Raw genomic sequence first — 27,550 nt, 5'->3', positions numbered from 1 at the left:
TAGATGTAAAGAGAGTCTCCACTCCGCCTGGGAATCGAACCTGGGACCTCTATGCTGTGAGCCGATCGCGTTAACCACTACGCTACCGGGTTCCAGTGTGTGTGTGTGTGTGTGTGTGTGTGTGTGTAGGGGGGAGGGGAGACGCGTGGACTAGCCAGCCAGCCAGCCAATCAGCGTGCAGCATCATGACCACCAGCACCTCCTCTCCAGATAACACTCAGCTACTGGTCTTCGCTTCAGTATCGTGTGTTATTCATTTGTCTCTCAGCATCACGGTTGAGTTTAGCAGTAATTTTAAAGTTTTCAGTAGTGTTTTACTTTACACTTAACTCCTTTACCAACACTCGGCATCCTGTAGTATTTTTTTTCCAGACTGAGCTTGTTTTTTTGTTTTTTTTCTCTTACCTTACTTACTTCAAAGGAATATGTTCAGTTTGTAATGTTTTATTGTGTTCTAATACCTCTTATTACCGCTCTTTTCTACAGTTAATATTATTTTATATTTTATTTTGCTTCCCACTTGTGATATTATTTTTTTTAGTACAGTCAGTGTTTTGTTATAATTTTGTCTCATGATTACTGTCCTAAATGGCTGTTGTCCCTTAGTATAAGTTTAACTATTCATTCACCACCTATAGCAAACAACTCATTCCTCATAGCTTTTATGTTCACAAAAGTTCTGTCCCACTAGTCCTTTATCACCCTATACCTGTGACACACCTGGCCTGAGTCTTAACACGTGTCCCCACCTGTGTCACGTAGTTGTTTGGGGACCGCCTGTTCGGGAATGCCGGCCAGGTCGTCATGATCATCGCGGTTGTCATGTCGACTTTCGGGGCGGCCAATGGCTCCTGTTTCACGTCGGCGAGGTTTGTGGGAGTGGTTGCCTTCTTGCTGTTGGCCTCTTGGTGCTTCCCCGAGTCTGAACAGCCACTTGAGCGCTGCTGTTACCTCTGATTCCTGGTGGAGGGTTAGCCCATGGAGCCTTGATTTACTTTTAAGATCGCTTTCTGGTGCTGTAGATGGTCTTGGTGGAGGGATGAGTGGTGGACGTATTGAAGGGAACGTATCCGCATGTCCTCGGGTCGTTGGTTAAGTGTTGGCGCTGCAGGTGACGGGAATATGAATGTGTGGCTGCAAGGAATGTATTTGCATGTACGTACTCGGATTGTGGATTCCAGAGCCATAGAATAGAAGAATTTGGCCACCTTGATCACATGCAGGCGCCATGTTGCAGATGTTACCGAAAGAGCCGCGCGAATTACAAACTGATACTGATAGAATAGTGCTTTTTGTGTGCTCTAGGTATCCTCAAGATCTCGAAGTACCCAAAGCACACAAAGAAAACTATAGGATCTCATCAATTTGAATTTCGCGCGACTCTTTAGCAACAACATGGCGCCTGCGATGAAATTGGCAAACTCTCCGATTCAAAGGTTCTGGGTGATTCAGTGTTGGCTGAGAGAAAGGGAGTCATACAGAGTTGCTTACGGTCCCTGAAACAGCCAAGAGACCGCCAAGGCATAAAAAAAGAGTAAATAAGACTGGAACAAGATTGGCAGTGCACATCTGAGCAGTTATTCCGTCCAACCCCAAAAGGGAAAATAAGGACGAACAAGAATTGATTGATAGTTTATTGTTGCAAGTAAACAACAAAGGAGAAGGGAGGAGCATGCCATCCCAACCCCCAGGCAGTACAGAGTGTGATTATACAATTAAGGATACATGTTGAAGATCTGAGTAGTTCTTGAAGGGCTGGTAACGGTGCTTGGGTGAAGGGAGTGTGGTTGGTCCAGGCTGGAACGTTACAAGCAGGATTTAAGAGACGGCTGACGGACTGGCGGTGGCAAGGTGGAGGGTTATTTAAGTGCTTGATTACAACTCTTCGTGATTGCATGGACAGACACCCGCATGACGCCAGACCCCATGAAGGAACGGTATAGGCGCAGGCACTGATGGAGGCTGTGGGCGAGTTTGTGGCTGTTTACTGTCTTGTTAGTGAAGGAATCGTAAAAGCAATCGGCACATGTTTCGTTTTGTCGTTTCTGAATAAAATTATACCGCTAAAGAAATAGAGAAGGCGGGTATCGAGTTATTAAGTCAAAAAAATGAAGTTATGTATTGAGCTCTTGAATTATACGAGGAAGTTTTGTTCATAGACATATTTTACTTCTAAGATATATTTTGCTTCCACTACTCTGCGCCTCATGACTACTGACCCCATTTAACTATAACTACCTCAAATAATAATTAATATACTCGAACTATACGCGCATTAAAAGTACTTATATCTATAGAGAAGAAAAGCTATCATTCAAACAAGAAGAGCAATAGTAACACGTATGGAAGAAAGAGAAACGGGTCTGATTATGACAATACATTATCAGTAGAGAAGAAGAACTATTATACAAACCAAAAGAACAGTACTTAACACGCTTAGGGCGGAGCAGGCATCACTATAACTATTGGTACAGCGAGATGGATGTATCAGCCCAGTGCATGTTCCCTCTCGCCCCCGCCTGATTACAACGCTATATTATCACTAGAGAAGATGAGCTAATATGCGAACAAGAACAGCAAGTACACTCATAGGGGGAGGGGAAGCAAGCACCAGTATGACCCTCTATCGGTGAAGCGAGGTAAATGTATGAGCCTCCTGCATGTTCCCTCTTGCCCCTGGCCTGATTACAACACTATATTATTACTAGAGAAGATGAACTAGTATACAAATAAGAAGAACAGCAAGTACACTCATAGGGGGAGGGGGAACAAACATCAGTATGACCCTCTACCGTGAAGCTGGATGGAGGATGTATGGGCCCCGTGCTCGTTCTCTCCTGCACTCAGTTATTTGGGGAGAAACTGGCTGGACTCCCTGGTGTCCTGACGATGGTGGTTGCTGTTGCCTTCTCGGCCTTCGGGGCGGCCAATGGGTCCTCCTTTACTGCCGGAAGGTTGGTGCGAACGAAGACTATTTGGGGACAAGCTTCACGCGAGGTCATGTCAACGAAATCTTCTCCTTGAAATCTCATTAACTATCTTCCGCATATTAACAACGGTCTAACCCCAAGTTGTATGCTGTTAACCCACACGTCGAGAGAAGGATTTTGGGGGACAAGCTGTGAGGTCATGTCAACGAAGCCCTCTCTTTGGGATCGCATTAACAATCTTCCGCATATTAACAACGATATAATCACTAATCAAACCACAAATTGTATGTTGTTAGCCCATGTCAAGGGAATTCTCTCTTTCGCATCTCTTTAACCATCTTTCGAATGTCATTAATGGGTCCAATCACAAATCAAATCACAAATTGTATGTTGTTAGTCCACGTCAATTATCTCTTTAGTGTCGCTCTAACCATCTTCCGTATATCAATGGGTCTAATCACTGATCAAGCCACTTTGAACAAATATAATGTGTAGAAATCATGTACTTAATCATAATGGCTTACTTAAAAACTCATATCTCTTCTATTATGATTTTGCTTTTTTGTGTGGACCATGGCGAGGGATCAAACGGTTTATCGTGTCTATGTGTTTGTGTTGCGCTGCACTGCTTGATCTGGTGTTTGTTCGTTTATGCGTGCGTGTGTGTGCAATGAATGAGGGATGAAATGAGAGCCAGTCAGTTTCAGTATCATATAGTCGAACAACAACAACAACAACAACAACAAGTACCATCATCGCTCCTTCCCAAATCGTCCATTCATTCAGTTCCCCATTCACTCACAAACCACAAGACCAGCAGGACCCCTTATCTCAAACGCTTTCGGCTCACAAATACTTCAAAAGGCCACAAAGGAGATTAGTCGAAGTATCATGAGTGTTTTTCTCACGTTCATGATGCAGAAGCCTTGTCAAACTATCACCGGGTCCATATAACTACCCATGGAAATACCAACACAACCTCTATGAAAGCCTTGTCGAGTGTGGGTGTGTAATCCCCGAAATGTTTTGAGTATATGGGCCCAAGATAAATGTTTAGGCCAAGGGAAGGAAGATTTAGACGGGACACTAGGCCCAACTACACATTTAGGTCAAGGGAAGGAATAACAAGGCCGAACACTAGGCTCAACCACATAATTCTGACTCGCCTCACAGAAATCCAGTTCGATAATTATATAAAAAAAATATTAACGACCTTTTTCATTGACTATGTGACGCGAGTGTTGTCCGGCGAGGGATGAAAGAGACGCGTGTTGTTTGTTCTGTTGTGTTGTGCAGAGCTAAAAAAAAAAAAAACTTGCTTCTTCTCTGCGGTGACTTTGACTAACTGAAAATGGGAAATCATCCACCGACTCTCAAACGCCTCGGGAAACTCTTGCATATAAGCTTATCTACGACTCTACATTCTCTACGTTTTGACTGACGGGGAACGACTAACAAAGTATATTCATATTTAACAACTTCTGGGTATGATTTTCCGGTGGTCTTTTCTTTTTGTTTGTTGTTTGTTTGATTGGTTTTGTTTCTCTTTACTCTTTCATATTATTTGCCTCCGCTTTGGGTTTGCTTTATGATTTTATGGTCCTTGGCTTCGTTTCTCAAATTTCTCCTCTTTTACGGTAGGGAAGCTTTACCAAAATGCCTTCCGAGTTTATCTTTTTTCTACTTCCTCATTTAACGTTACAAGGTTCTAACTTCAATGTATTTCTCCTCTTTGGGTTCGCTTCATGCTCCTTACTTTGGTCTCTCAAATTACGCCTCTGTTTTAAGTGGAAGCTTCACCAAAATGCTATCCGGGTTTGTTATTTTCTACTTCCTCTTTTAACGTTACAAGATTATAACTTCAATGTATTTCTACTCTTTGGGTTCGCTTCATGCTCCTTACTTTGGTCTCTCAAATTGCGCCTCGTTTTTCAAGGGACGCTTCATCAAAATGCTATCAGGGTTTATTATTTTCTACTTTCTCTTTTAGTGTTACGAGGTTCTCAACTCCAATGTATTTTTTTCCGCTTCGGGTTTGCTTTATCCTCCTTGGTTTAGTCTCAAATTGCGCCTCTTTTTTCAAGGGACGCTTAACCAAAATACTTTCCAGGTTTATCATTTCCTACTTTCTCTTTTAGTGTTGCAAGGTTCTCAGCTCCACTGTATTCAGGTTTCTTAGATGAATAAACTCCTCTAATTTCCCAGGTTTCTTAAATTACTCAGTTTTTATGGCAGGGACGCTTCACCAAAATGCTTTCCGGGTTTATCATTTTCTACCATCTCTTTTTAGCATTACTATCATTTTCAAATCCAATGCATTCAGGTTTCTTCTTCTTCTTCTTCTTCTTCTTCTTTTTTTTACATCAAAGGATACGGGTCAAGGGCAACAAAAAGGGTTCAAAAATAAAGCCCGCTACTCGCCGCTCCCATATGATTGGATGAATAAGCTCCCTCCTCACTTACCCGACAGTCGTGTAGAAATTTGTCACCCCTAGTCAACAGGAGGAAGGGGCGGGGCTTCGTTATTCGTCAACCAACCATATGTGTCTGGAGGCTGGAGAGGGAGGAGCTTATTCGCCAAGTTAACCTGAACAGATACATCTTATTATGTTTATACATCTATGGAATACTATTTTGACACTAATTCGTTTGAAATACCATACGTTCAAAAATACCGTACGTGGAATACTTTTATCTTTTTGTGGCTTTACCGTGTAGCAGCGACGGACCAAATTTGTGCCATGATATAAACCCCCCAAAATAGATGATACCTAAACTGATCACAAATGCTTTGATATATATTATGAAATGGTTTGTGGGAGTGATGATTTTTTCTCATTTTTCTCGCTTAAAGGGACCATTAAGAAACATGATCGCTGCTGCTACCGGGTTAACAAAGAGATTTACTGTACTTTATTACAATTCATATAAGGAAAGATATGTCTACCCTTCTGTCTGTCCTATTTTGTTTTTTGTCAATGGTTTTCACTTCCCTACCTTACTTTCTCACATCATAACATGTAAAACTCAAGACATCACATCATTTTCCCGCCTTTTAACATGCCACATCATCCGGTCAGGTTTTAACACCCACATCAATTGATCATATATTAACAGGCCACATCATCGGGTCATCTTTTAACACATCATACCTACGAGTCATCCTGCAACACGCCACATCAACAAGCCAGCAAGCATTCCCACATCAACGGTTAACACATCACATCAACGAGTCATTATGTAACATGCCACATCATTCAGTCATCAGCTAACATCAATGGATCATATTTAACAACTCATCTCAACGGGTCATCTTTGAATAAGCCACAGGATCATATATTAACACGCCACATCATCTTATCATAGTATTAACGTCACATCATCTCATTCTGTATCACCGCACATCAACGAGTCATCTGCTAACATGCCACATCAACGGGTCATCTTTGAATACACATCAACGGATCATATATTAACACGCCACATCATCTTATCATAGTATTAACGTCACATCATCTCATTCTGTATCACCGCACATCAACGAGTCATCTGCTAACATGCCACATCAACGGGTCATCTTTGAATACACATCAACGGATCATATATTAACACGCCACATCCACGTATCATAGTATTAACATCACATCATCTCATTCTGTATCACCGCACATCAACGAGTCATCTGCTAACATCCCACATCAACGGGTCATCTTTCCTCGCTAGACTTTTGGCAATCGGGTGCTGGGCTGGGCCGCCTTCCTCATGCCACTCGCTGTCACACTCTCCACCTTTGGGGCCGCAAATGGCACAGCTTTTACCTCCGGCAGGTACGCGTCTGGGAGTGCTAGGAGCTGCCACCCCTTTGTTGCATGCCCTTGAGGTCCGTGTTCTCAGACGCTTTCAGCTCTCACACAACCAATATTTCCAAAGGCCACAAAGAAGAGCTGTCGGGTTCAAATGAGCTTTTCTTTTCGCGTTCATGGTGCAGTCTTAATTCTACGTTGCCAGATTATCGTACTCAGCCTCATATTTACCGACTTCCGACCCAAAAACTGTCTTCTGGTCCCCAATAACGAGATCCATTTATATTTATCGTTAAAACAGTTGATTCATGATGTTCCTTAGCAAAAGTTAGGCGTCAGAAACCGGTAAATACTATGCTCTGAGTACGATATCTGGCAACGGTGGTTCACGGTGCAGTCACTACGTTGCCAGATTATCGTACTCAGCCTCATATAGACCGACTTCCGACCCCAAAACTGTCTCATGGGCCCCAATAACTAGATTCATTTATATTTATCGTTAAAACAGTTAATTCATGATGTTTCTTGGCAATAGTTAGGCGTCCGAAACCGGTAAACACTATGCTCTGAGTACGATAATCTGGCAAATCCGTCAAACTACCACAGGGCTTAGGAAACTACCCATGGAAATACCTTTAATATATACGAAAGCCTTATCAGATATGGGTGTGTGAGCCTCGAAATGTTTGAGAATATGCGCTTAATGTCTACATGCCTGTTACTACCACTACTAATAATAACGTTGATGTACTTATTGGGTTGACGCATTGCTCCTTGTGTAGTCAGAACCGATCTTTTTATTTATACTCTATATTGTGTTACTTTGCATGCAGTATTACTTAGCTCTTTGCATTAGACTGATTGGTGCTCCACTTCGTCCTTGGTTGAGCTGCAATGAACATCTTTTTGTCATTTTGTTATTATCATTTGTGTTTTTCCATGTCTCCCTTTATATTAACGCTTATCAGAGGAGAATGATGCATCGTCGCACCGAGATATCCATTGCAGAAAACCCTCCTCCAGAAAACAAGCTCGATGAGTAAATACACTTCGAAACCCGCACTCAAGGTCTAAATAAATGGTCTAAATAAGGTCTAAATAAATAAATTTCTTTAGATCTTGCCCGCATGCACTGACTTAGGACCAAACACCTCCGTCCGCCCTTCTTCGTCCACGCAGAATAAACACGTAACTATTCTTAGAACCTCAAATGACTTCCAACGAATGCTACGAACTCCTACTCTTAAGGAATCGTAGCATAAAGAAAAGATACAATAACATTGCATACTATCTTATAAAGGGTTTTGTGGTAGGAATAAGAGGGAATGAAGGTGTTTTGGGGCTCCTTTACAGCGGGAACGACCATTTTCTGAAGGACGGTTTAACATTGGAACTCTGAGAAATGCATGATGGTGACGCTTGCTTGATGTTCCGCAGCGTTGTGTGGGCAGACGCAGCGCTAGCTGGGTTAATTCCGCTTTCTGACTGCGTGAACGCCTTCTAGTTTTTGGTGACTGTCTTTTGGCTTGCCTTTTCGTTATCTGTTTACAGAGAAATGTTTATATCCTTGCAGCACGCTCGACTTTTTGTTGTAAAGGTATGGAATGTTTCTTTGTTCTTTTTTTTCTTTTATACTGAGCATGTAACGCACCCATTGCTAATTTTAATTACCTGTTGTTCATTACCTAAGCTTGTATTCACCTAAAAGTTTGTTTTCCTAATGCCACTGAATGCAGTATTCACAAAAGTTCAGTAAGTTTAGCAATGTAGAAAAACATATTTTGAAAAAATATATTGAATGATATTTGAGGCATTACTCAATAGTCATCACTGTAAGAGCTTTACTTAATGTGTTAAAGTTAGCTGAGCTGAGAGAAAGATAGTGTGTTTAAGAAGAATTTTTCACTATTAGAGTAGACAGTAATAGCCAGAAAGTTTTGAACAACATAAAGATTTTTAAACCATTGAGAAAGCTTTCTTAATCACTTCAAAATTTTAAGCACACAAAAATTCAAAAGCTTCATCACCTCAAGAAAGCTTATATCACACGAGGGAGAGAGCTTTGATCACCTAGACGCCAGGCTGTAGAGTTAAGGGTGGCGGTGTGAGGCGCAGGACAGAGGGTGAGGCGGGGCTGGGTGTTGCAGGCTGTGCTTCGTGGCCGCCAGGGAGGGACACATGGTGGACGTGCTCTCCTTCGTCCACACCAAGAAGCTCACCCCCTCACCAGCACTTCTCTTCAACGTGAGTATAGCGTGTGTGGGAGTCTGTGTGGAAGGGGGGGGGGGGGGGGGGGTGGGTGTGTGTGTGTGTGTGTGTGTGTGTGTGTGTGTGTGTGTGTGTGTGTGTGTGTGTGTAAATGCAGTACAGCTAACAAGCGCCATGTACACAGTCACTGCATTGTTCAAGTAATTGGGTGCATCATTAGCATCACAAAAAATAGTCTACACGCCAATGACAGCATCCACGAGGGCCAGATACTGCATATGAGGGAGGGAGAGATTCACCGCCACAGAATTAGCCGGTTTGAACATGAACTGATAACGAGGAGAAACCGTACACAGAGAGACGTTGTAAATAGTCGTATCAGGCCTTTGTTTCGCTGTAAAAAGACTATAATAACTGTCACCTGAACGTATGTCTGCTTACTCTGCCACTGATATTATTATTGTCTTACCTGTAATTCTCTCTCTCTCTCTCTCTCTCTCTCTCTCTCTCTCTCTCTCTCTCTCTCTCTCTCTCTCTCTCTCTCTCTCTCTCTCTCTCTCTCTCTCTCTCTCTCTCTCTCTCTCTCTCTCTCTCTCTCTCTCTCTCTCTCTCTCTCTATCTCTCTCTCTATCTCTCTCTCTCTCTCTCTCTCTCTCTCTCTCTCTCTCTCTCTCTCTCTCTCTCTCTCTCTCTCTCTCTCTCTCTCTCTCTCTCTCTCTCTCTCATTAGCTGCATCCTGGACTGTTTTTGCTCTTGTTCCTCTCCTGTTATCTATCATGGATCCTACTTTACCCTCATCTTCCCCGCCGTTAACCTGCCTCCTTCCCTCCCGGTGCAGGCCTCGATTGCACTCATTATGGTGATCCCGTCTGATATCGGCTCCCTCATCGACTTCTTCAGCTTCACCGCATGGATCTTCTACGGAGGAGCCATGACCGCCCTCCTCGTCATGCGCTACACCATGCCTGACGCACCGAGGCCCTACAAGGTGAGCGTCCCTGCCAGTTCGCGGAGAGGAAAGAGCGCCAGGGTTTATCTTAGCCACACAGGAGATTGTTTGCCATAATAATAATACTCCTTTTGTGTTTCCAGTTGCCAATATATCGTGCACCTTTATCACTTTATTTATGTATTTGTGTAATTATCTGTATATTTATTTATTGTATTCCTCTTTCCCATCGGACTTTGCTTTGCTTAGTATTTATTCCTTATGGCTTTTAAATGTTCACTATATCGTATTTTTTCCCGTGTAATTCAAGATCTTAATGAATCACGTTTATCATTGACCTTCCTGACTTTCCTTCCATTTAACAACTGGATCTGGATCTGGATTAATGATGCCCCGGGCACCTGTATAGGTGCATAACACGCATAAACTTTGGAAAATAAAGGGAATTGTATTGAAAACTTCCCTTCCTTTTCGTTTGTTTGTACATCACATGACTTAGAATCTTTTAACTGGAGGATTATGAAAACATCGAACTAAATCTAACCCTTATCTTTAAGCTCCTTTCTCTGTTGCGGGCGTTTCCTGTTTAGATTTGTTTTGGCTTTGATATGTCTCCTTAAGCGTGCCCAGCTTGTTAACGTTACCTTTGCCTAACATTATCTTTACCCAGCGTCAGACATGGAGTAATCGTAATCGATTACAATCGATTACAGTTTTTCAAGTAATCGTAATCGATTACCCTCTTATTTTTTTAAGCAATCGTAATCGTAATCAAATACATTAAAAATGTAATCGTAATCGTGATTACTTTTGCGTTTACATTAGCAAAGTTTTAGTTAACAGTTTCTTGTACAGCAAGTGTGTACTCTAAATATCTGTAGTAATTCAACCAATTAAATATTTAGTGTGGTACATGTGTATGAAATTTGCAAGTTCACCTTTCAGTCCTTCCTGTAATCACGATTAATACATCATGTAATCGTAATCTTAATCGATTACACCTAATTTTATTGTAATCGTAATCGTTTTCGTGAAAATATGAAGTAATCGTAATCGATTACATAACATCAGTAATCGCCCCATGACTGCCCAACGTTACCATTACCTAACATTACCTTTACCTAACGTTACCTTTCCCTCCCCCAGGTGCCCATCATCATCCCCATCATCGTGCTGGTCATCTCGGTGTACCTGGTGGTGGGGCCCATCATCGACTCGCCTCAGATCGAGTACCTCTACGCCACCCTCTTCATCGTGGCCGGCCTCTTCTTCTACTTCCCGTTCGTCCACCTGAAGAAGGCGCTGCCGGGCATGGGTAAGGCTGCTCTCTCTTAAACCTTGACACTGCACTCTTGGGTTTAGGTTCGATCAGTTCAGAGGGTTTAAATAGGATCGATTCAGAGGGATCAAGTAGGATCAGTTTAGAGGGTTTAAATCTCCTGGGCAGGGGACGTTCAGTTATAGTACATTTACATCCTATGACTGGACCACAATAGACTTTTACATCCTATTACTGGACTGAAGATTGTATTATTATGGCACATTTTATTGTATCATGAGCGAAAATTACCTTGAGTATCATTAGTGAAAACATATATATAACTTGTGACTAGTTCAAGAAGGAAGCAGGAATCAAAAGTGGACTATTTAGACTCGAGAGATGGATGACCTTTGCCTGCTCGTAACCGCCTCCTTCGTCTCCCCCACAGGCCACGTGACAACATTCTTCCAGCTGCTGTTGGAGGTGGTGCCCACAGACGTGATGCCCGACCCCTAGCCTTGCCGACGTGCGGGCGTGAGGGCGCGGGTGCTGGCGCGGGCGTGCTGGCTGTCGCTTCCTATCATTCCATGAAGTCAAACAATCATTACCAGCAGCGGCAGCCACGCCCCGCCAGCCCGCGCCCCGAGCGTTACAGTGATGACAGTGCTATAATGAGTAGACGCTCCCTAGGGTAGCCGTTGGGTGTACTGTGTAGCCCTTAACAAATGTTTTATTTTCTGTACGTTGATCACCGTGGATAGCAGGGTGGTGGCGGCGGAGGAGGCGGACACGCGGACAAGAGATGCTTTATTTTTGGAAAGATTGATGTTGCAAGGTTTTTACCCATCAACGAAATCTTGTACAAAACTCCGGGATGAAGGTCCTGCCCGCCGCCCCGCGCCTCCCCGCACCGCCTTGTTTTATGTAATCTCAAGGTGATTCTCCCCATCCGATTTTATATGTTCGATATCGATATCTATTTTATGACCTTGTAATATTTTTTAACACGTTGATTTTTTATATATTTTAATCAATGTTGGATTTCAGTGTTTAGCCCCCTGAAAAATTAATGATTTACATTTGTACAACACATAAAAAAAATGAAAGGGTTGCCAGAACATAGAAAGGAGTACATGTATATTATAATTTCGTCAGTGGATGAGAATGAGTAGCAATACAGTGAGCCAGTTTCCGGGTTACAAGTCGAGCATGTACAGGATAAAGGGTGATCGTATGATACAACTCACGGCTTTATCGCTTCAACACTTGCCAGACATTGATGGCCACGGAGCTATGTGACGCAAAAGACACAAAACATTTTCTGACTCACCTGCAGTTCAAGGTCACCACAACCACCACCATCACCTCACAATGTCTACGTGTACCATGACTCACACAGAACAGACTGAAAGAGAAGATTAAGAAATAGGTATGTCGGAAATGAAGCAGAACTCGAACTATCAGAACTGAAGCACTGCACCTTACATCCAATGACTTGCTAACCAGTCTATCGTCACACCAAAACACTTCCCAATACTCGTAGATATGGAGGATGAGCAAGATCAAATAATATCTAAGAGGAATACAATGAGATCAATGAAAAAGACAGTTAGGGGATGAAACTTAGAATCCAAACCATATCATTAGTTTCGATGGTCCTCTAAGCGATACTCAACACCGCATATACGACAGCACTGTTCTTATTGTTTTCCCTATTATGAGTTCGGAGTATTCTCTTAGCCACGATGGTGAGTGTAGGAACCCCGCGCGAACGTGCCTAGGGTCAGAACACTATCAAGGTTGTCGCAAGAATAAGAGGAGGCAGACCATGTGAGAGGTGTTGCAAGGGGAGAGCTGGAACGACTGTACAAATTCAACTATTCACATTCTTCGCGTGTATCATCGTTGCCAAATTATAATACTCAGCACATTGTATTTACTGATTTCTGATCCGCAACTACTGAAAGAGGAAAAAACATCTGTAATTAACGGTTTCAACAATAACTTTACTTGACTATCGTTATTTGTTTGGGGCACGACAGTTTGGGGGTCTGGAACCGAGAAATTCATGTTCTAAGTCCTATGATCTGGTGACGCTTGTGTGTGTGTGTGTGTGTGTGTGTGTGTGTGTGTGTGTGTGTGTGTGTGTGTGTGTGTGTGTGTGTGTGTGTGTGTGTGCTTCAACATTCGACGTGCACATGTGGAGGCCAACACTCAAGCCCTGTATCAATTTTACCCAGTCCGTGTGTTGCCTACTTTCGTTGTATCCAGAGCCCGTGGGGAGTGCGATGATTGTCATGGTTGTCATAATTTTTCATATTTTTTTCTCATGTTCTACTATTTTTATGAAGTACACAGACTCCGTGATTCACTGGGATTGTGTTCTTTATTTGTGTGTTTGAGCGTTATTATTTCTTGTGTGATTGTGAGCGCGCGTTGATCCATGAGGCCTTTTATTTTGGTTAAAAATGTGGTATAATTCTATTTTATTGGCGGTGTGTTCGTAACCAAATTAATATATTCTTCGAAAATATGAAATTCAGTTTTGTGTGCTTTTGGTGCCTAGTGTGTAAAATATGAGGGAGAACGAGTGAAAGATTTCTATACTTATTTTAGCTGTGTGGAGAGGCTTTATTACACCGTCAGTGTTATGTTAATACAATCATTATAAAAAGCGCTTATTTTCCTTTCCAAATTATTTTACTTTACAATAGATTCACATGGACTGCACTGCGTTATCTGTGATAGGCTTGAGTGGGGCTCCTGCCTGGAAGAGAAAACATGTGATGGAGCATTTTATTTTCGTGGTGGCGCTCCGGAGAGGCTAGACACTGAAGAGCCAGAGACGCGGCGCTGGTGAACTCTGCAACGGTGGAGGCTCTCGTCTTGGAGTGACCCGCGCCTCTGCACCAGACGCTGTAGGTCCTGCGAGACATGCGTGAGGAGGCACAATTTCATCTCCAGGAGTAGCACGAGCTTAGCCAAGGGACGGAGGACGCCCCGTTGACGTTGTTTGTCTGGCGTGCAGGAACGGCGACATACTGCTTCACCACAAAGCCATTAGGCGCTAGCCCATCACCCCCTTCAAGTTCTTCATTCTCAAACGCTTCCCATCCGAGGGCCGCCAGAGTGTTCCCCCTCCCCCCCTACACACAGCTTTTACTCGACGTTTTATATATTCATTTTTCATTCCGACACCCAAACACCCATTTTCATCACGACCCTTCTCTTTGACTTTTAAGGTTCACATCAGTTTGCCTTCACCTTTTACGCCTGATGTATGGGAAGGGCAAGATTTTAGTACACACCGATATATATTCATCATAATTACTGGGGAGCATCAGTTTCATGTGGGCCTCTGCGTGGAGAATATGACACGTTCCACCACACATCATCATCGGGAGGGCAAGAGTGTGATCGTTACGCGGGCTGCTCCGTTCCTCGGCTTCGCTCACTCCAAAGATCTCGAGGCTCGTTCGTTCACTGCGTCGCGTGTTGCTCGGCGGCTGCGGGGCGGCTCTGAGGCATCTAGACGTGTAAGGAAGAATAAAGTTTGTAAATATTTATGATTATCGAAATTTATAGATGTTATAATACTGTAAATCACTGTACGGGACTGAATAAAGAAATAAAAACATCTGCCATTGACTTTTCTATTTCATGATTCCTGTAATCTATTGTAAAGAGCATTCTGTTATTCAGTATTATCACGAAACTCGGCACTTCAAACCCAAACAACGAAAGGCTAGTGGCTGAAAAAAACACTTGCATTGTCTGGCTGGGGATAGACAGTAAAGCAGGGTTTAGGTCGTAATGGTGTAAGGACGGGTTGTTGTGGTAAGTTGGCCCTTTTTTTAAAGACACTGCAGTTTATACATTTCCCAGGTGTCTCCAGGTAGGTACCCATTTAATATAATACTTTGGTTGAACAAAAGCATCTACCATACATCATATGCGTACGTTATAGATGCGCGTGGCCTCGGTGCTTATCTTCGTCGCATTAGCCCTTAAGCCTGTGGCGGGTGAGAATCTATGGCTGGGACACCTGGGCAAAGCATGTACCTGTTTATCGACCAGCCCGAAAGGGAGGATGAGCAGCTGGGTGACTTGAACCCCAACTGCCAGGGCCGGGATTCCAACCTAGCTGGTCTCACAGTTAGGCACGCTAACCACTGCCCGGTGGAAGGTCCTATTGTTGGAGTATGAGAGACAGAAATATAGGTAGACAATGATAACTTGGTCCATGATCTAAAGCTGCCGTTGCATAGGAAAGAGCAGCTACATATACAGAGCCAAGAAGATCTGAGACACTTACTACAGTGCTACTTTTGAATAGTAAATATGGTGGTAGACCGCACGCTGAAGTAGAAACGGCCGCGTAGACTTTGGTTCAAAAAGTGTAGGATAGACAAAGTGTAAAGTGTAAAGACGACATCAATGGGGAATGCTTGTTCGAAGTTAAACATATTGAAGAAACAAAGCGAACTATACAGAAATTTTGGATGAAAAGATAAAACAGAAAGAGAAAAAGGAAAGCAAAATTATCCCATCAAGGAGTGCCGTTACAAAGGCAAACCTCCCGTAAAGTGTAAAGACGACATCAATGGGGAATGCTTGTTCGAAGTTAAACATATTGAAGAAACAAAGAGAACTATACAGAAATTTTGGATGAAAAGGTAAAAGAGAAAGAGAAAAAGGAAAGCAAAATAACCCATCAAAGGAGTGCCGTTACAAAGGCAAACCTCCCGTCCTTGGTCTTGGTCTTGGTGCCGTCAACACAACAGAGCGAGGCAAAACACGTGTTGTCTCTGCTGTGTGTGCTGCCCTGCGCCTCCCTGTGCCTCCCCGACCACTGACTGTCATGAGCCACAGGAAGCGGGATAAGAAGAGCAAGAACAAGAGCAGCACGGAGCTTTTCGGCGAGCCAGGTTAGTGAAAAGTGAGGTTTGTTGGAGTGAGACTTAAGTATGAGGGAGTGGAATTTAAAGGGCCACATTCTTATACATTTTGGCGAACATCACACATAATTCATAAGGTTTTAGTAGGAGTTTGGGGCATTTCCAGGGGTAGTTTTATGGGCCCTTTTGGTAGTTTGACCCACCTAACTCTATAATTAAATGCATTATATTAATAATTCTTTCGCGTGCTAAATTACTATGAATATTGGTTTGGAGTGGCTATTCTTAAGTTTTGCCCCCTTCTTAAACATTTGGACGCCCAAGAACACATGACTGACTAGGCTTTCATGGGAGTTTTGGGTATTTCCAAGGGTAGTTTTATGACCCTGGTGGTAGTCTGACCCTTCTTAAACATTTGGACGCCCAAGCACATATTTGGCAAGGCTTTCGTAGTAGTTTGAGTCATTTCCACGGGTAGTTTTATGACCTTTCTGGTAGTTTGACACTTCTGCACCGTAAACCCTCACTTATTAGAACGTGACTGATCTCCTTTTTGGTCTTTGGTAAGAGTTGATGTGAGAGGTGGAAGTGTATGAGAGTACTGACCATAGCCTCGTCCTCAGCCAGTCGTGTAAACATTGCCCAGGCAGTGTTAAGGATAAGGCATTGTCATTTCCAGACAAGAATATATAATGTGCTGGTAGAGATATTGAATAAAGTAACATGTGAAATTTTGTAAGGCAAATATCACCATCAAACACTAGAAAGGGTAATTTTTGGTTAAGATTCGTTTTAGGTCCGTGCCAGTATGTCATTATCTATCTTATGAAACATCAGTAGCTCTTCATATATCTTTTCTACAAACCTTCAACGGTCATGGAAACACTTTGAAAATCCAATGCAAAGACTTTTTTTTTACTCTTGAAAATAGGTGATAATGTTTACGGAAGCGCGTCGCCTCCTCTGTTTACGGTGCAGCCAGTGTTGCGAGAAATACCTCCTCACTGAAATAAGTCACACATGTATGGTTAGAAGGGGGGAGTCGACGGGGGTGCAGCCCCCCTGTTAGTAGGTCGTAAAGTTTGGTTGGAGTAGTTTAAATATGCTCCCCGACCCTAAACCCTCTGCGAGCTATTTTGCAGCTGCGGTGGCTGCAGCGTCGCCGCGGCCGCCGCCAGAGGAGGCGACGCGCTTTCGTAAACATTATCCCCTATTTTCAAGAGTAAAAAAAAAGTCCTTCAATTGAATTTTCAAAGTGTTTCCATAACTGTTGAAGGTTTGTAGAAAAGATATATGAAGAGATAGTGATGCTTCATAAGGTAGATAATGAGATACTGGCACGGTCCTAAAACGAATCTTTACCTAATTTTTTGCTGAACAGTTTCCTTTGATTTTATGGACAACATGATATTTTCTAAAATTACAAAACTTTTCACTGGCACACTAATGGACAAAACTTTTTTGGGGTAGATTTCAGTGTGCTTTTAAATAATAGGTGGTATTATTCCAGAACTACACCCGTTTCCCTGTGAAGGACACCTTTGTGCTATGTAAAGCACTTTATGCACAATTTATGCTGTATTGCTTTGTCGTCACAAATTGCTTGTTCATGAGATTTTCATTTCCTAAAATATGGTTTGGGGGGATATGTCAAGGGTTTCCATTTATCACATTTCAGCAATGTCAGGTTAGACTAAGTTAGATATAGTTGGTAAGATTGAATGTAGTTTAGTCAGACTTTATCGTTTATGATATACAGTAAACCCCCGTGATATCGCAATTCAGTTTTCGCGGTCCTGGTATTTCGCCTTTTTTTTCTATAAGAGCTATTAATTTTGATATTGCGTCTATTTTCACCATTTCGCTGCATTCCGCATCATTGTTTATGAGTTTAAATCTCATGCATCATGATAGAGTGGCCGTATGTACTAATTCAGCCAATCAGAGTACTGTTTTCTCGGCCGCTGATTGGCTGTTGTGTTTTAGAAGCATCTCGCTGCTTCGCATCTCACAGGGAGAGAAGCTGTTCACCTTGTTCTGTCTCAGTTCCACGTGTCTCCCTACAGTGTACGGTGTGTTTCTCTTGTTTTAAAAGTGTGTTTAAAGACCTTAAAATGCCTAGGGTGTATTCAAATAGAGCATTTCTATTTCACGGATTTTCTCTTTTTGCGGGTGGGTCTGGAACGTAGCCCCGCAATGGAGGGGGGATTACTGTATAGGTGATAATACGCATCATGCTGTTCTGTTGGTTATCTCTGGCAGTCAGCAGCCTTATGAGCATACTTTTGGAATTTTACTTTACATGTCATCTTGTATTAAACTTGTTGAAACACCCTTGATCTAGGCCACAATGCAGCATGCCTAGGGTTGCATAAGGTGGGAAAGTTTCCAGAAAAATAGACACTTTCCAAGGAAAGTTTCTAGGAATTTTCTGGGCCCAGGAATTTTCATATTTTTCACATGTGTATTTGTATTAATAAACAAACCAATTTTTGGTTAATATGGCCCGTGTCTGTTAGTTGTACGGGTGAATTTTATTTAAATACATTAGAGGGAAGTGCTGCATTAGAATGCCCCTCGCCTAACCTAACCTAAAAGCCCCCTTACTCTGCTTGACTATGTGGGATGAAAAGGAAACTGTTAATGCACCAGTATAGCTACTAAGCAAAATATTAAGCAAGATACTGAAGCCCCTCCCTGTCTCCATCTCCCCAGATCTGGACTGAATCGGAGACACAGAGATGTCGGAGGACAGGTCCTTCGTGGCCCCTGGACACCTTCCCTCCAGGTGGCAGTGTCCTCAGGGCCCCCAACAGCAACAAGGCTTCCCTCATCCCCAGCCCCACCAGAAAAAGGGTCATTCCTACCAGTATAACGCCCAGTCCCATCAGAACACCACCAATCAAAATAACACTTGGGGCTTTCAGAATAATGCACAATATAACAATGCCCAGTCATACCCGAGAAACTTTCATGGTTACCAAAATGGAGCTCAGGCCTACCAGCATAACACACAGGGCTACCAGGACAGATCACAACCCTACCAGCCCCCAGAGACCTTCCACTGTGGCCCCTGTAACCGCACATTCCACTCACGGTACCAACTCGACCGGCACCTTCAGGAACACGTGGAGTGCCCCTTCCCGGAGTGCAAGCTGAAGGCCCATCCAAAGGCCATTGAGCGGCACATAGACAACCAGCATCTCCTTGTAAACTTTGCCAACCTCCAGATCGATGATGAGACCTGGATTGCTGAGAGGAAGAGGAGGTTTCCAACTCGCGACAGGGCAGAGCTGCGTCGGGCCCAGCAGTTGGAGAAGACCAAGCGTGGGGAGAAGCTAGGGAAGAGTACCAAGCCATTTGCTTCTAAGGATGGCAGAGGAAGGGGAAGAGGCAGGGGCAGGGGTAGAGGTAGGGGGATGGGAAGGGGTGGTGGAAGGGACGTTAGTAATGCAGATGGTGATGGTGGAAGGAATGAGAAGAGGCCAGGTCAGTCTGAAGAGGAATCGCAAAGAGGAAGGAAGAGGATGAAAAGGATGCATGATGGTAGAAAGAATAAAGAAGAGGAGTGTCAGGTCACCGTACCCGACCCAGACTCTGATGAGGAGACAGAAAGAGATGGCATCCCAGTGTTCCGTGGCACCCGGCACTTCTACGAGACCACTGGTGAGGTGAGCTACTTTGGCACCACATCCAATGGGGCTGCAGAGTGCCACCTTGAGGAAGAAAAAGAGGAGAAGGAAAGAGATCAAGGAGAAGGGAACATTATTAGTGATGACGAAGAAGACTGGAATGGAGATGGGATGGAGGCGAGTGTTGACACCCCTGCAGTACCAGTTCTCGGGGGTGCGCTGGGGAGCCTGATGGGGGCATACTCAGACTCTGGGGAGGACGGCGACACCCCAGAGCAAGCACCAGAGGCAGAGAGAGGACTCGGCAATCAAGACCAAACCCAGAGCCAGCCCAAGAATCATCTGGTTAGTGGAAAAGAAGTGAAGTGTGAGGGAACTACAAGTGAAGATGGGACGAAGGAAGAAGTGACAGCGGCAGCAGCAACAACCACCACCTCGGCACCACCGTCAGCAGCAACAGAGACACCTGCTGCCAGTAGGAATCCGAGGCATCGCAAGAAGAAGAAGAACCAGAAGAAGGGAGGCCCACGTGGACCAAAATGCCCCAAGGGACCCCAAGTTAACTTTCCCAAGAGGCGTAAAACCCTGCTGGAGAGGCTGCTCCTTCCAGACATTACAAGGGAGAGGAACATCATCCTTCAGTGTGTTAGGTTCATCGTACAAAATAATTACTTCCTCCCAGAACAAGACAGTGAGAACAAAAAGGAGGATGGAGAAGGAGAAAGGCAGGGAGGCAAAGGCAGTATTGGGCAAGAGGGAGGGGAAGGGAGTCGAGGGGAAAAGGGAAAGGGTGAGAAATGTGAGGGAATGAAAGAGGAAAAGGGTGAGAACTGTGAGGGAAAGGAAGAGGAAAAGGGTGAGAAATGTGAGGGAATGAAAGAGGAAAAGGGTGAGAACTGTGAGGGAATGGAAGAGGAAAAGGGTGACAACTGTGAACGAAAAGAAGAGGAAAAGGGTGAGAATTGTGAGGGAAAGGAAGAGGAAAAGGGTGAGAACTGTGCAGGAAAGGAAGAGGAAAAGGGTGAGAACTGTGCAGGAAAGGAAGAGGAAAAGGGTGAGAACTGTGAGGGAAAGGAAGAGGAAAAGGGTGAGAACTGTGAGGGAAAGGAAGAGGAAAAGGGTGAGAACTGTGAGGGAAAGGAAGAGGAAAAGGGTGAGAACTGTGAGGGAAAAGAAGAGGAAAAGGGTGAGAACTGTGAGGGAAAGGAAGAGGAAAAGGGTGAGAACTGTGCAGGAAAGGAAGAGGAAAAGGGTGAAAACTGTGAGGGAAAGGAAGAGGAAAAGGGTGAAAACTGTGAGGGAAAGGAAGAGGAAAAGGGTGAAAACTGTGCAGGAAAGGAAGAGGAAAAGGGTGAGAACTGTGCAGGAAAGGAAGAGGAAAAGGGTGAGAACTGTGCAGGAAAGGAAGAGGAAAAGGGTGAGAACTGTGCAGGAAAGGAAGAGGAAAAGGGTGAGAACTGTGAGGGAAAGGGTGAGAGGTGTGAGGAAAAAGAAGAGGAAAAGAGTGAGAACTGTGAGGGAAAGGGTGAGAGCTGTGAGGGAAAGCAGGAATAGGAAGGAGGGAGTCAGGGTGAGAATTAATCATTGTTACAAAGTGTTCCTCTTGTAAAATAATTTGAATAAATTTGTTTTTCTAGATTTCTTTTTATCTTAACCTAACCAGAGGAAAAAGAAAGGATAAGAGGTTAGTATACTTATTTTTTCCTTGGCCACTTTGCAGCAGGTTAGATCAATTACAACTTGAGTCTAATACAGTTAAATGCATCCTTGGTCTCATTTGTTTTCTTTCTTTGGATGATTCTCCTGCAACTTTGACGAGAGGCCACCTGGTAATGATGTCCTTCAAACAGATGTGGCTGCACCTCCTTGTGAAACCACGGACAGCAAGGCAGCGAGGGAAGTGACAGAGGCAGTGGTCAGGTCAGCCTGGGCAGCGGCACAGGAGTGGACAGTGGCATGGAAGGTTGGGTCAGGTCATCTGAAGATGGTGGTGGATGGGCTGGAGGGTTTGGAAGGTGACAGAGTGCCTGAAAAAGCTGTTCATGATGCAGCCAAGAGTGTTCATGGTGCCTTAGTGAAGATGGTAAGTAGTGGTAGTGGAGGTAATTACACAACAACCATTTCAAGGAGTTCATTTGGGCTTTCGATTCCACGGGTCCTTTCCTCCCCTCTGCTCTGCCACACAGTCCCAACACCTGTCCCTTCCTCTCATATGTTAGCTATAGGTAACATATGAGAGGGAAAAATAGGTGTTGGGACTGTGTGGCAGAGCAGAGGGGAAGAAAGGACCTGCGCAATCAAACGCCCAAACGAACTATTTGAAATGATTGGACTTTAGTGGTGGAGGTATGCAGAAGTGGTGAATGAGGTAATTGCAGAAGTGAATATTCAAGTGATTTGTTATAGCTGTAGCAAAATGGTAGGGTATAAACATTGTAATATAGGTAATGTTAAGCTTTAGACAGTAGCATCAATGGAAAATAGAAAATACAACAAGAAATCTTAGTTATAATGATGATAACTAAAGGTAATTATTTAATGGCTCTTCATCTTGGTGGTAGCGTGGATGTGTAACAACCTTGCAAGGGCTGCTGCAACAATTAAGGAAAGTGGAAGAACTTGAGAAGAAGAAGGAAGATGATGGAGGAGGAGGAGGGCCTCTCTTCTCTACCCTGACTCTGCACCACATGGGTAGGTCCTCACGGCAGGATAAGGGTGTATGGAGATATGTTGTGTCTTGATTTGCATTTCATCTTTACCAGGTGAATGAATATGAAGGGATAATCCTCTTTTCTGGTTCTCTATAATTTTTGCACAATAGAAAACTTTCCATCAATTACATTTTTACCTCGGTGATTATAAATTTAGTTGTCTGTTTATATATGTTATGTATTTATTTTGAGGATTGAAAAGTTTAAAGTTTATTCTCTCTCTCTCTCTCTCTCTCTCTCTCTCTCTCTCTCTCTCTCTCTCTCTCTCTCTCTCTCTCTCTCTCTTTTTTTTCTTTGCAGTCCTGGTTCTAGCAAGTGTTTGTAATGACTATGAGCAGGAGACCCGGATCAAAGAGGCAGCGTGCCGTCCCCTGCCTTCCATCCGCTCCCCTGAAGGCCTCAACTCAGCCCTGGCCTTGTGGACAAACCTCGCATACCTGCCACCTCACCACTTTCCCCTCAAGACACTCCTGCGTGAGACTCAACAATTGTAAACTTAAGAGAGGGGTTGGAAGAGGTGCCCAGACAAGGTGAGTTGGTCTTGAGAGGTGGCCTGGTGCATATTTCTGTGTGAGAGATACGAGTTGGCAAAGACTTCTGAGAGAGATGGCATTATATTATCTTGTAGTAGAGGTGGTGGTGTTGTTCCAGGGGAGAAGAGGGTTGAAGTGTATGGTCTTTCAGAAATGGTGGATTAGTATGATTCTATGGAAGATTTTTGTATGGCCTAAAGATGGGTTGGGCTGCCATGAAGATATATAGAGTGAAAATTGTGTTTTAAACCTTGTGGTGAATACAGATCCAAAGCATTGCCCAGAAAAGTTCCAGTAGGTTTTACTTGTATCGTGGACTCTCAACAAGACACACTTAAAGGAAAATTTGCTTAAGACAGCATCAGTAATCAAATGGCAAGGATGTTCAAACAAGCTTGTATTTTGAGATTTTCTTTTCGCAAGACAGTCATTAATGTTTCATGACGTGAAAAAAATTTCCAGATTTCTATTAAACATTTTGTGGAAGACATATTTACATATGGATTTAGTGTGAGCGCTCACCCATCACACATTATGAGAAATGTCAGAAAAAGTAATGAACATGGTTTACCCAAGTTATGTTTTGCTGAATATCATCTGTCTACTGAGCACATGACCTCAAGTGAAGGATATCATATTCTGGAAAGCACATTACAATAGTCAAGAAGAGTTTCACAATCATTTACAACCTATTTGCAGCTATTGACATTACTTATTTAAATCTCTTCTCCTTGTTAGATCAGAGAAGTAGAATGGTAATACTATGTGTATTGGATATTGATAAAAAACACTAGGAAAATAATACCAAGGACAACCTTTTTATTGTATATGCTCCAGAGATGAGTTAACAAATTGTACGAAGCACTGAGGCAGGCCCAGGCTTATTTGAAAACCTTGGACATTGTGGTGATCTGAGGGAAAGTATTGCTACTGGAGTGCCAACTTAGTAATGTTCAATGTAGGAAAGTACCAAGTAGTTTATATTTAATGAATATTGTGTTCATTGGAAGCTGAGCCTACACGCAAGGGTTGAATTCCTCGCGCTGGGGCTCAACATGCCCTGGTGTGCAACCAAAGGGATATTTAGGGTGTTTGTTTACATTATTATTATTATTATTCCTGCTGGATTTTGGCCGAGGGACATGATGAGAACTGTGTACCCATATGTATATTCAGCTGTATGAGTGAACTTCATCGGAGTCAGGAACATATATGAATTTTGTTTTTTTTCCAGTGGATGTTTGTTGTTTCCCATCCCAATACTTTAAGGCATATTTGAAATCAGGAATAAATTGAGACTCCCACCAGTTCCAATCCTTTATTCCCTGGAATCAGACACGGGCATCGTCTGGAAGGTGTGCGAGTAGTTACGTGCCCCAAGGTCCTCCATGTCCCTTCCTCTCCATGCTACCTTCACGAGTTTCACCTCTTGGGTCAAAGTGTACCCCCCCCCCCCCCCCACCCCTGAAATGCCCGAATTTTTCTCTTCTATGCTCCCACACGACCACCGCGTGTTACGAAACATGAGAAATTAATCCAGACACTTTAATCGGTGTTATTAGTGGAGTATGATATATTAGCGTTGAGTGTTTTAATGCTTCATTTTTTGTATATATGAATAATAACGATATGGAAGAAAAAAACTAAAAATAGAAAGCGGGTTTTTTTTTTTTTTTTTTCCGGAAAGAGTGTAGACTAAAACAAGTGTGGAATTTCATGTAATCAGTGTTGTGTTATACTGAGTACAACATGGAAATGTTAGCACGATAGTCTTCTTTTGACCTGTAACGCTTTGTATCGCTTCTTAGGTCCTCCTCCTCTCGGTCCTCTCTTCTTATTCACACACTTTCATTTTCAACAGTACAACTTTAGTGGACTATAACAATATGTGTGTGGGTGTGGGTGCCGTCCCGGGGCGTGGCCGTGGCGGTGCCGCGCGCCGGACGGTCCCGGTGTTTACCTCGAGGCGGCAACATGTCAAACATTCCCGGGGCGGCGCAGCTCTTCGACGAGTTGGACAGTGAGTATGACACTGTTCACAGTTAGGCAGCGAGGAGGAGGCTGCCTCACAATTAGACAGTGAAGAGGAAACTGCTTCACAATTAGACAGTGAGGAGGAAACTGCTTCACAATTAGACGGTGAGGAGGAGGCTGCTTCACGAACAGTGGGCGGCTGCCTGACGCTTGACCAGGCAGTGTTCGTGGCAAGGAATATTCGGTCACTTCAGCAACAGGGTGATAATGATTGTTTTCATCAACACTTTCTGGATGAAAATATTTTTTTTCTGATAGCTTCTGATGTTTTGATGAATCTGATGGTTGTTTCTCAGGAAAACACTAGTTTTCATCACTCCCCTCACGCTCCTGAGATATTTAAAATTTCTGAGTAAAAGAAATGACATTAATGGAAAACCAATCTTAAACTACCAAAAAAAATAGGTTACATCAACTGTAATTACGAGTATATTGATACAATTGTGTAGTTGAGCAGCTGCCTTCATGGCTGACCACCAGTGACAACAATGGCACTTCATGAAGCATCCGTGTGACAAGTGCATCACACGTATTCTATAGTTTATACGGTAATACCTCAGTTTACGAGTGCGTTAGTTTACGAGCATTTTGATTTACGAGCAAAAAAAAATCACAAAAAATGCATTGGTTTACAAGCGGTGACTTGGTGTATGAGCATCCTGTTTGTACAACTTGAAGACACGAGTGTGGGCTCCCCTTTTTTTGCCGCAAGACGAGAGTGCTCAGAGCAGAAAAAAATGGAAATGGGGTCTCAAGTTGGTGTCACACTGGGCCATTTTCATCCAACCACGTTGTCGGTAGGTGCAACCGTTATCTCCAACTTTTCTGGGTGTATGTCACACATGATCAAGGTTGGTTGCCCGTATCAACAACGTAAACAAGGCAGTCATCCTGTATCCACATGGTGTCGTTTGCAAAAGTGAAGGCTGTTGTGGCTTGCGCTGCTGTTACTCAAATTATGGATTTGTTGCTACAGTTAAATGGAAGGAAGAAGCGGTTGTGGGTACGACCATGGCTACTGCCTCCCCAGATTGGCATTCTGCCCCACAGATAGGGCAGGTAAGAGCCAGAGGAAGAACTATTGCTTAAATTATTCTAGAGCTATTCTGTTCTGATTTTAAGGAGGTTCTGTATCCATGGAAAGCACTGTCTCCACCCTGTTCACCATTTCAAACTGAGAGTGGAAACAGCGTAGGTAGGCTGTGGTGCATAGATCTTGAAATTCTTGCATGTCAGTGGCTGAAGACAATCATGTAACAAACAAGATATTAATTTCATAGAGTAATTAATTTTGCTTGCATAATCTGCCAAGGGTGGCATACAGTGTCACCAAGGCTTGGTGTTTCATGACTAATTTTTAGTTGACCTCAGTGTAGCATTGATGATAGAGTAGGAATCAATGATGCTACAGCATACAATTTTGAGATGGATTTATCCTTTACTTATATGTGAACGCATGCTTGGCTTCGTGGAAAGTGGTGGTGATAGGCTTAAGGGGCCCAGTATGTATAGCTGTTTAAAGAAAACACGCATCCTTGAGATGCAAAGACAGTTACCACTGTGTCTGAAGCCACTTTTCATGTGCATTTTGTGGGAGATCTCAGGTTATTGTTAGCCCTGAATAATTACTGTACCTTCCATAGGAGGCTGTGGTTTAATTTCAATGTATTTTGTAAGAAAATCATGTTATATTATGTTATTACATCTCCATCTCAGAGTTCTGCAACTAACTTTAGGTTAGAAAAGTTTTGCTAACGGGGTAAAATTCTCTTGGGCAAAGTAAACTCAGCTTTATGCTGCAAGAGGCTCCAGAGTGTTGGCTGAGTTACAGGCCAAGGAGGGTGTGTGGCCCACTATGGATCACCATTGCTTTATACGAGACAAAGGGCATAGCTACTTCCAGTACAGGGTTATCTGGTAGATTAAGCTACAGATCTGCTGCAGGAATATTGTTAGTGGGGGGAAGTTTCAATTTTGGTTTCATTTGGACTGTAGTGTTTGTGGCACTGTTAGTGAAGTATAGTGAACACAGGACAGGTGTTAAGTGGGCCAAGGCATGGCTCACCATTCTTCTCTCCACATCATTAACTTAGTTTGTGTCATGTAATCATGATGTAACTTTTACAAATTTAGGTGACATACAAGAGCAGTTTTGGGCAAAGGAATTTAATCTGGTGATTTTATCCTGCATTTATAATTGTTAATCATAGTAGATTACAATTCACACTGCAACACCATTTCTTCTCCTGCTCTCTCATCATTATTTTCATGCTAACTGCTCTGCTGAACTTGTTGACTGCATTCCTCCACCCCTCCTGTGGCCTTGCTGTACACCAGTATCTTCATTCTTTCATCACACTCAGTTGTAAACTCTTGAACAGTCTTCGTTTGTGTACATATCCTCCTTACAACTTGAATGCATTCAAGAGGGGAGTATCTAGACACCTCTTTAACCTTGATTAACCACCTATTGTCAGAACTACTCATCTTCCTTTTAATGGGAGCAGTGCTTTGTAAGTATTTTTAAATTTTTTGTTTTGCCCTTAAATTGCCTTGGTGGTAAACAGGACATGCAAAGTTTTGTGATAATG

At 43.2% G+C, this 27,550-nt stretch overlaps 3 protein-coding genes across 13 annotated transcripts in view; all 3 read left to right on the top strand.

Annotated features, from left to right (window-relative positions):
• Nucleotides 1–14,790, top strand: part of LOC127010404 (b(0,+)-type amino acid transporter 1-like) — a 113,103-nt gene extending 98,313 nt beyond the window's left edge. For 5 of the 9 annotated variants that reach the window (XM_050884440.1, XM_050884446.1, XM_050884441.1 and 2 more), the window contains 5 exons: nucleotides 763–869; nucleotides 8,881–8,977; nucleotides 9,780–9,929; nucleotides 11,037–11,205; nucleotides 11,600–14,790. In XM_050884440.1, the coding sequence (XP_050740397.1) occupies nucleotides 763–869; nucleotides 8,881–8,977; nucleotides 9,780–9,929; nucleotides 11,037–11,205; nucleotides 11,600–11,667 (591 nt within the window). In that variant the 3' untranslated portion in view covers nucleotides 11,668–14,790. Of the gene's footprint in view, nucleotides 1–762; nucleotides 870–2,847; nucleotides 2,955–6,653; nucleotides 6,758–8,880; nucleotides 8,978–9,779; nucleotides 9,930–11,036; nucleotides 11,206–11,599 lie in introns of those variants that run through there. The other 4 variants (XM_050884443.1, XM_050884447.1, XR_007763161.1 and 1 more) reach the window with 3 other exon arrangements.
• A 433-nt stretch (nucleotides 14,791–15,223) lies between these two features.
• LOC127010403 (uncharacterized protein DDB_G0290685-like) lies at nucleotides 15,224–24,232 on the top strand. Of its 2 annotated transcripts, XM_050884438.1 has the most exons (4): nucleotides 15,224–16,079; nucleotides 21,532–21,764; nucleotides 22,243–22,372; nucleotides 22,693–24,232. In XM_050884438.1, the coding sequence occupies exons 1-4, from the start codon at nucleotides 16,013–16,015 to the stop codon at nucleotides 22,884–22,886; spliced, it is 624 nt and encodes a 207-aa protein (XP_050740395.1). In that variant the 5' UTR covers nucleotides 15,224–16,012; the 3' UTR covers nucleotides 22,887–24,232. The 2 variants fall into 2 exon arrangements, with proteins under 2 accessions (XP_050740395.1, XP_050740394.1); XM_050884437.1 differs by lacking the exons at nucleotides 21,532–21,764; nucleotides 22,243–22,372; nucleotides 22,693–24,232 and adding an exon at nucleotides 18,765–21,319 and having other exon boundaries at nucleotides 15,230–16,079.
• Nucleotides 24,233–24,799: 567 nt separating this feature from the next.
• LOC127010402 (U6 snRNA-associated Sm-like protein LSm1) overlaps nucleotides 24,800–27,550 on the top strand; it is a 4,679-nt gene continuing 1,928 nt past the window's right edge. The window contains exon 1 of one of the 2 annotated variants that reach the window (XM_050884436.1): nucleotides 24,800–24,945. In XM_050884436.1, coding sequence (XP_050740393.1) covers nucleotides 24,900–24,945 — 46 coding nt within the window. In that variant the 5' untranslated portion in view covers nucleotides 24,800–24,899. Of the gene's footprint in view, nucleotides 24,946–25,924; nucleotides 26,019–27,550 lie in introns of those variants that run through there. The other variant, XM_050884435.1, reaches the window with a different exon arrangement.

This window comes from Eriocheir sinensis, chromosome 43 (assembly GCF_024679095.1).
Source record: "Eriocheir sinensis breed Jianghai 21 chromosome 43, ASM2467909v1, whole genome shotgun sequence".
NCBI classification, from domain to species: domain Eukaryota; kingdom Metazoa; phylum Arthropoda; class Malacostraca; order Decapoda; family Varunidae; genus Eriocheir; species Eriocheir sinensis.
This window is presented reverse-complemented; position numbering and strand designations above follow the sequence as displayed.

Excerpts from the sequence above, each read along its gene's own strand:
- LOC127010403 (XM_050884437.1), top strand. The coding sequence starts at position 18,791 with ATGTCGGAGGACAGGTCCTTCGTGGCCCCTGGACACCTTCCCTCCAGG.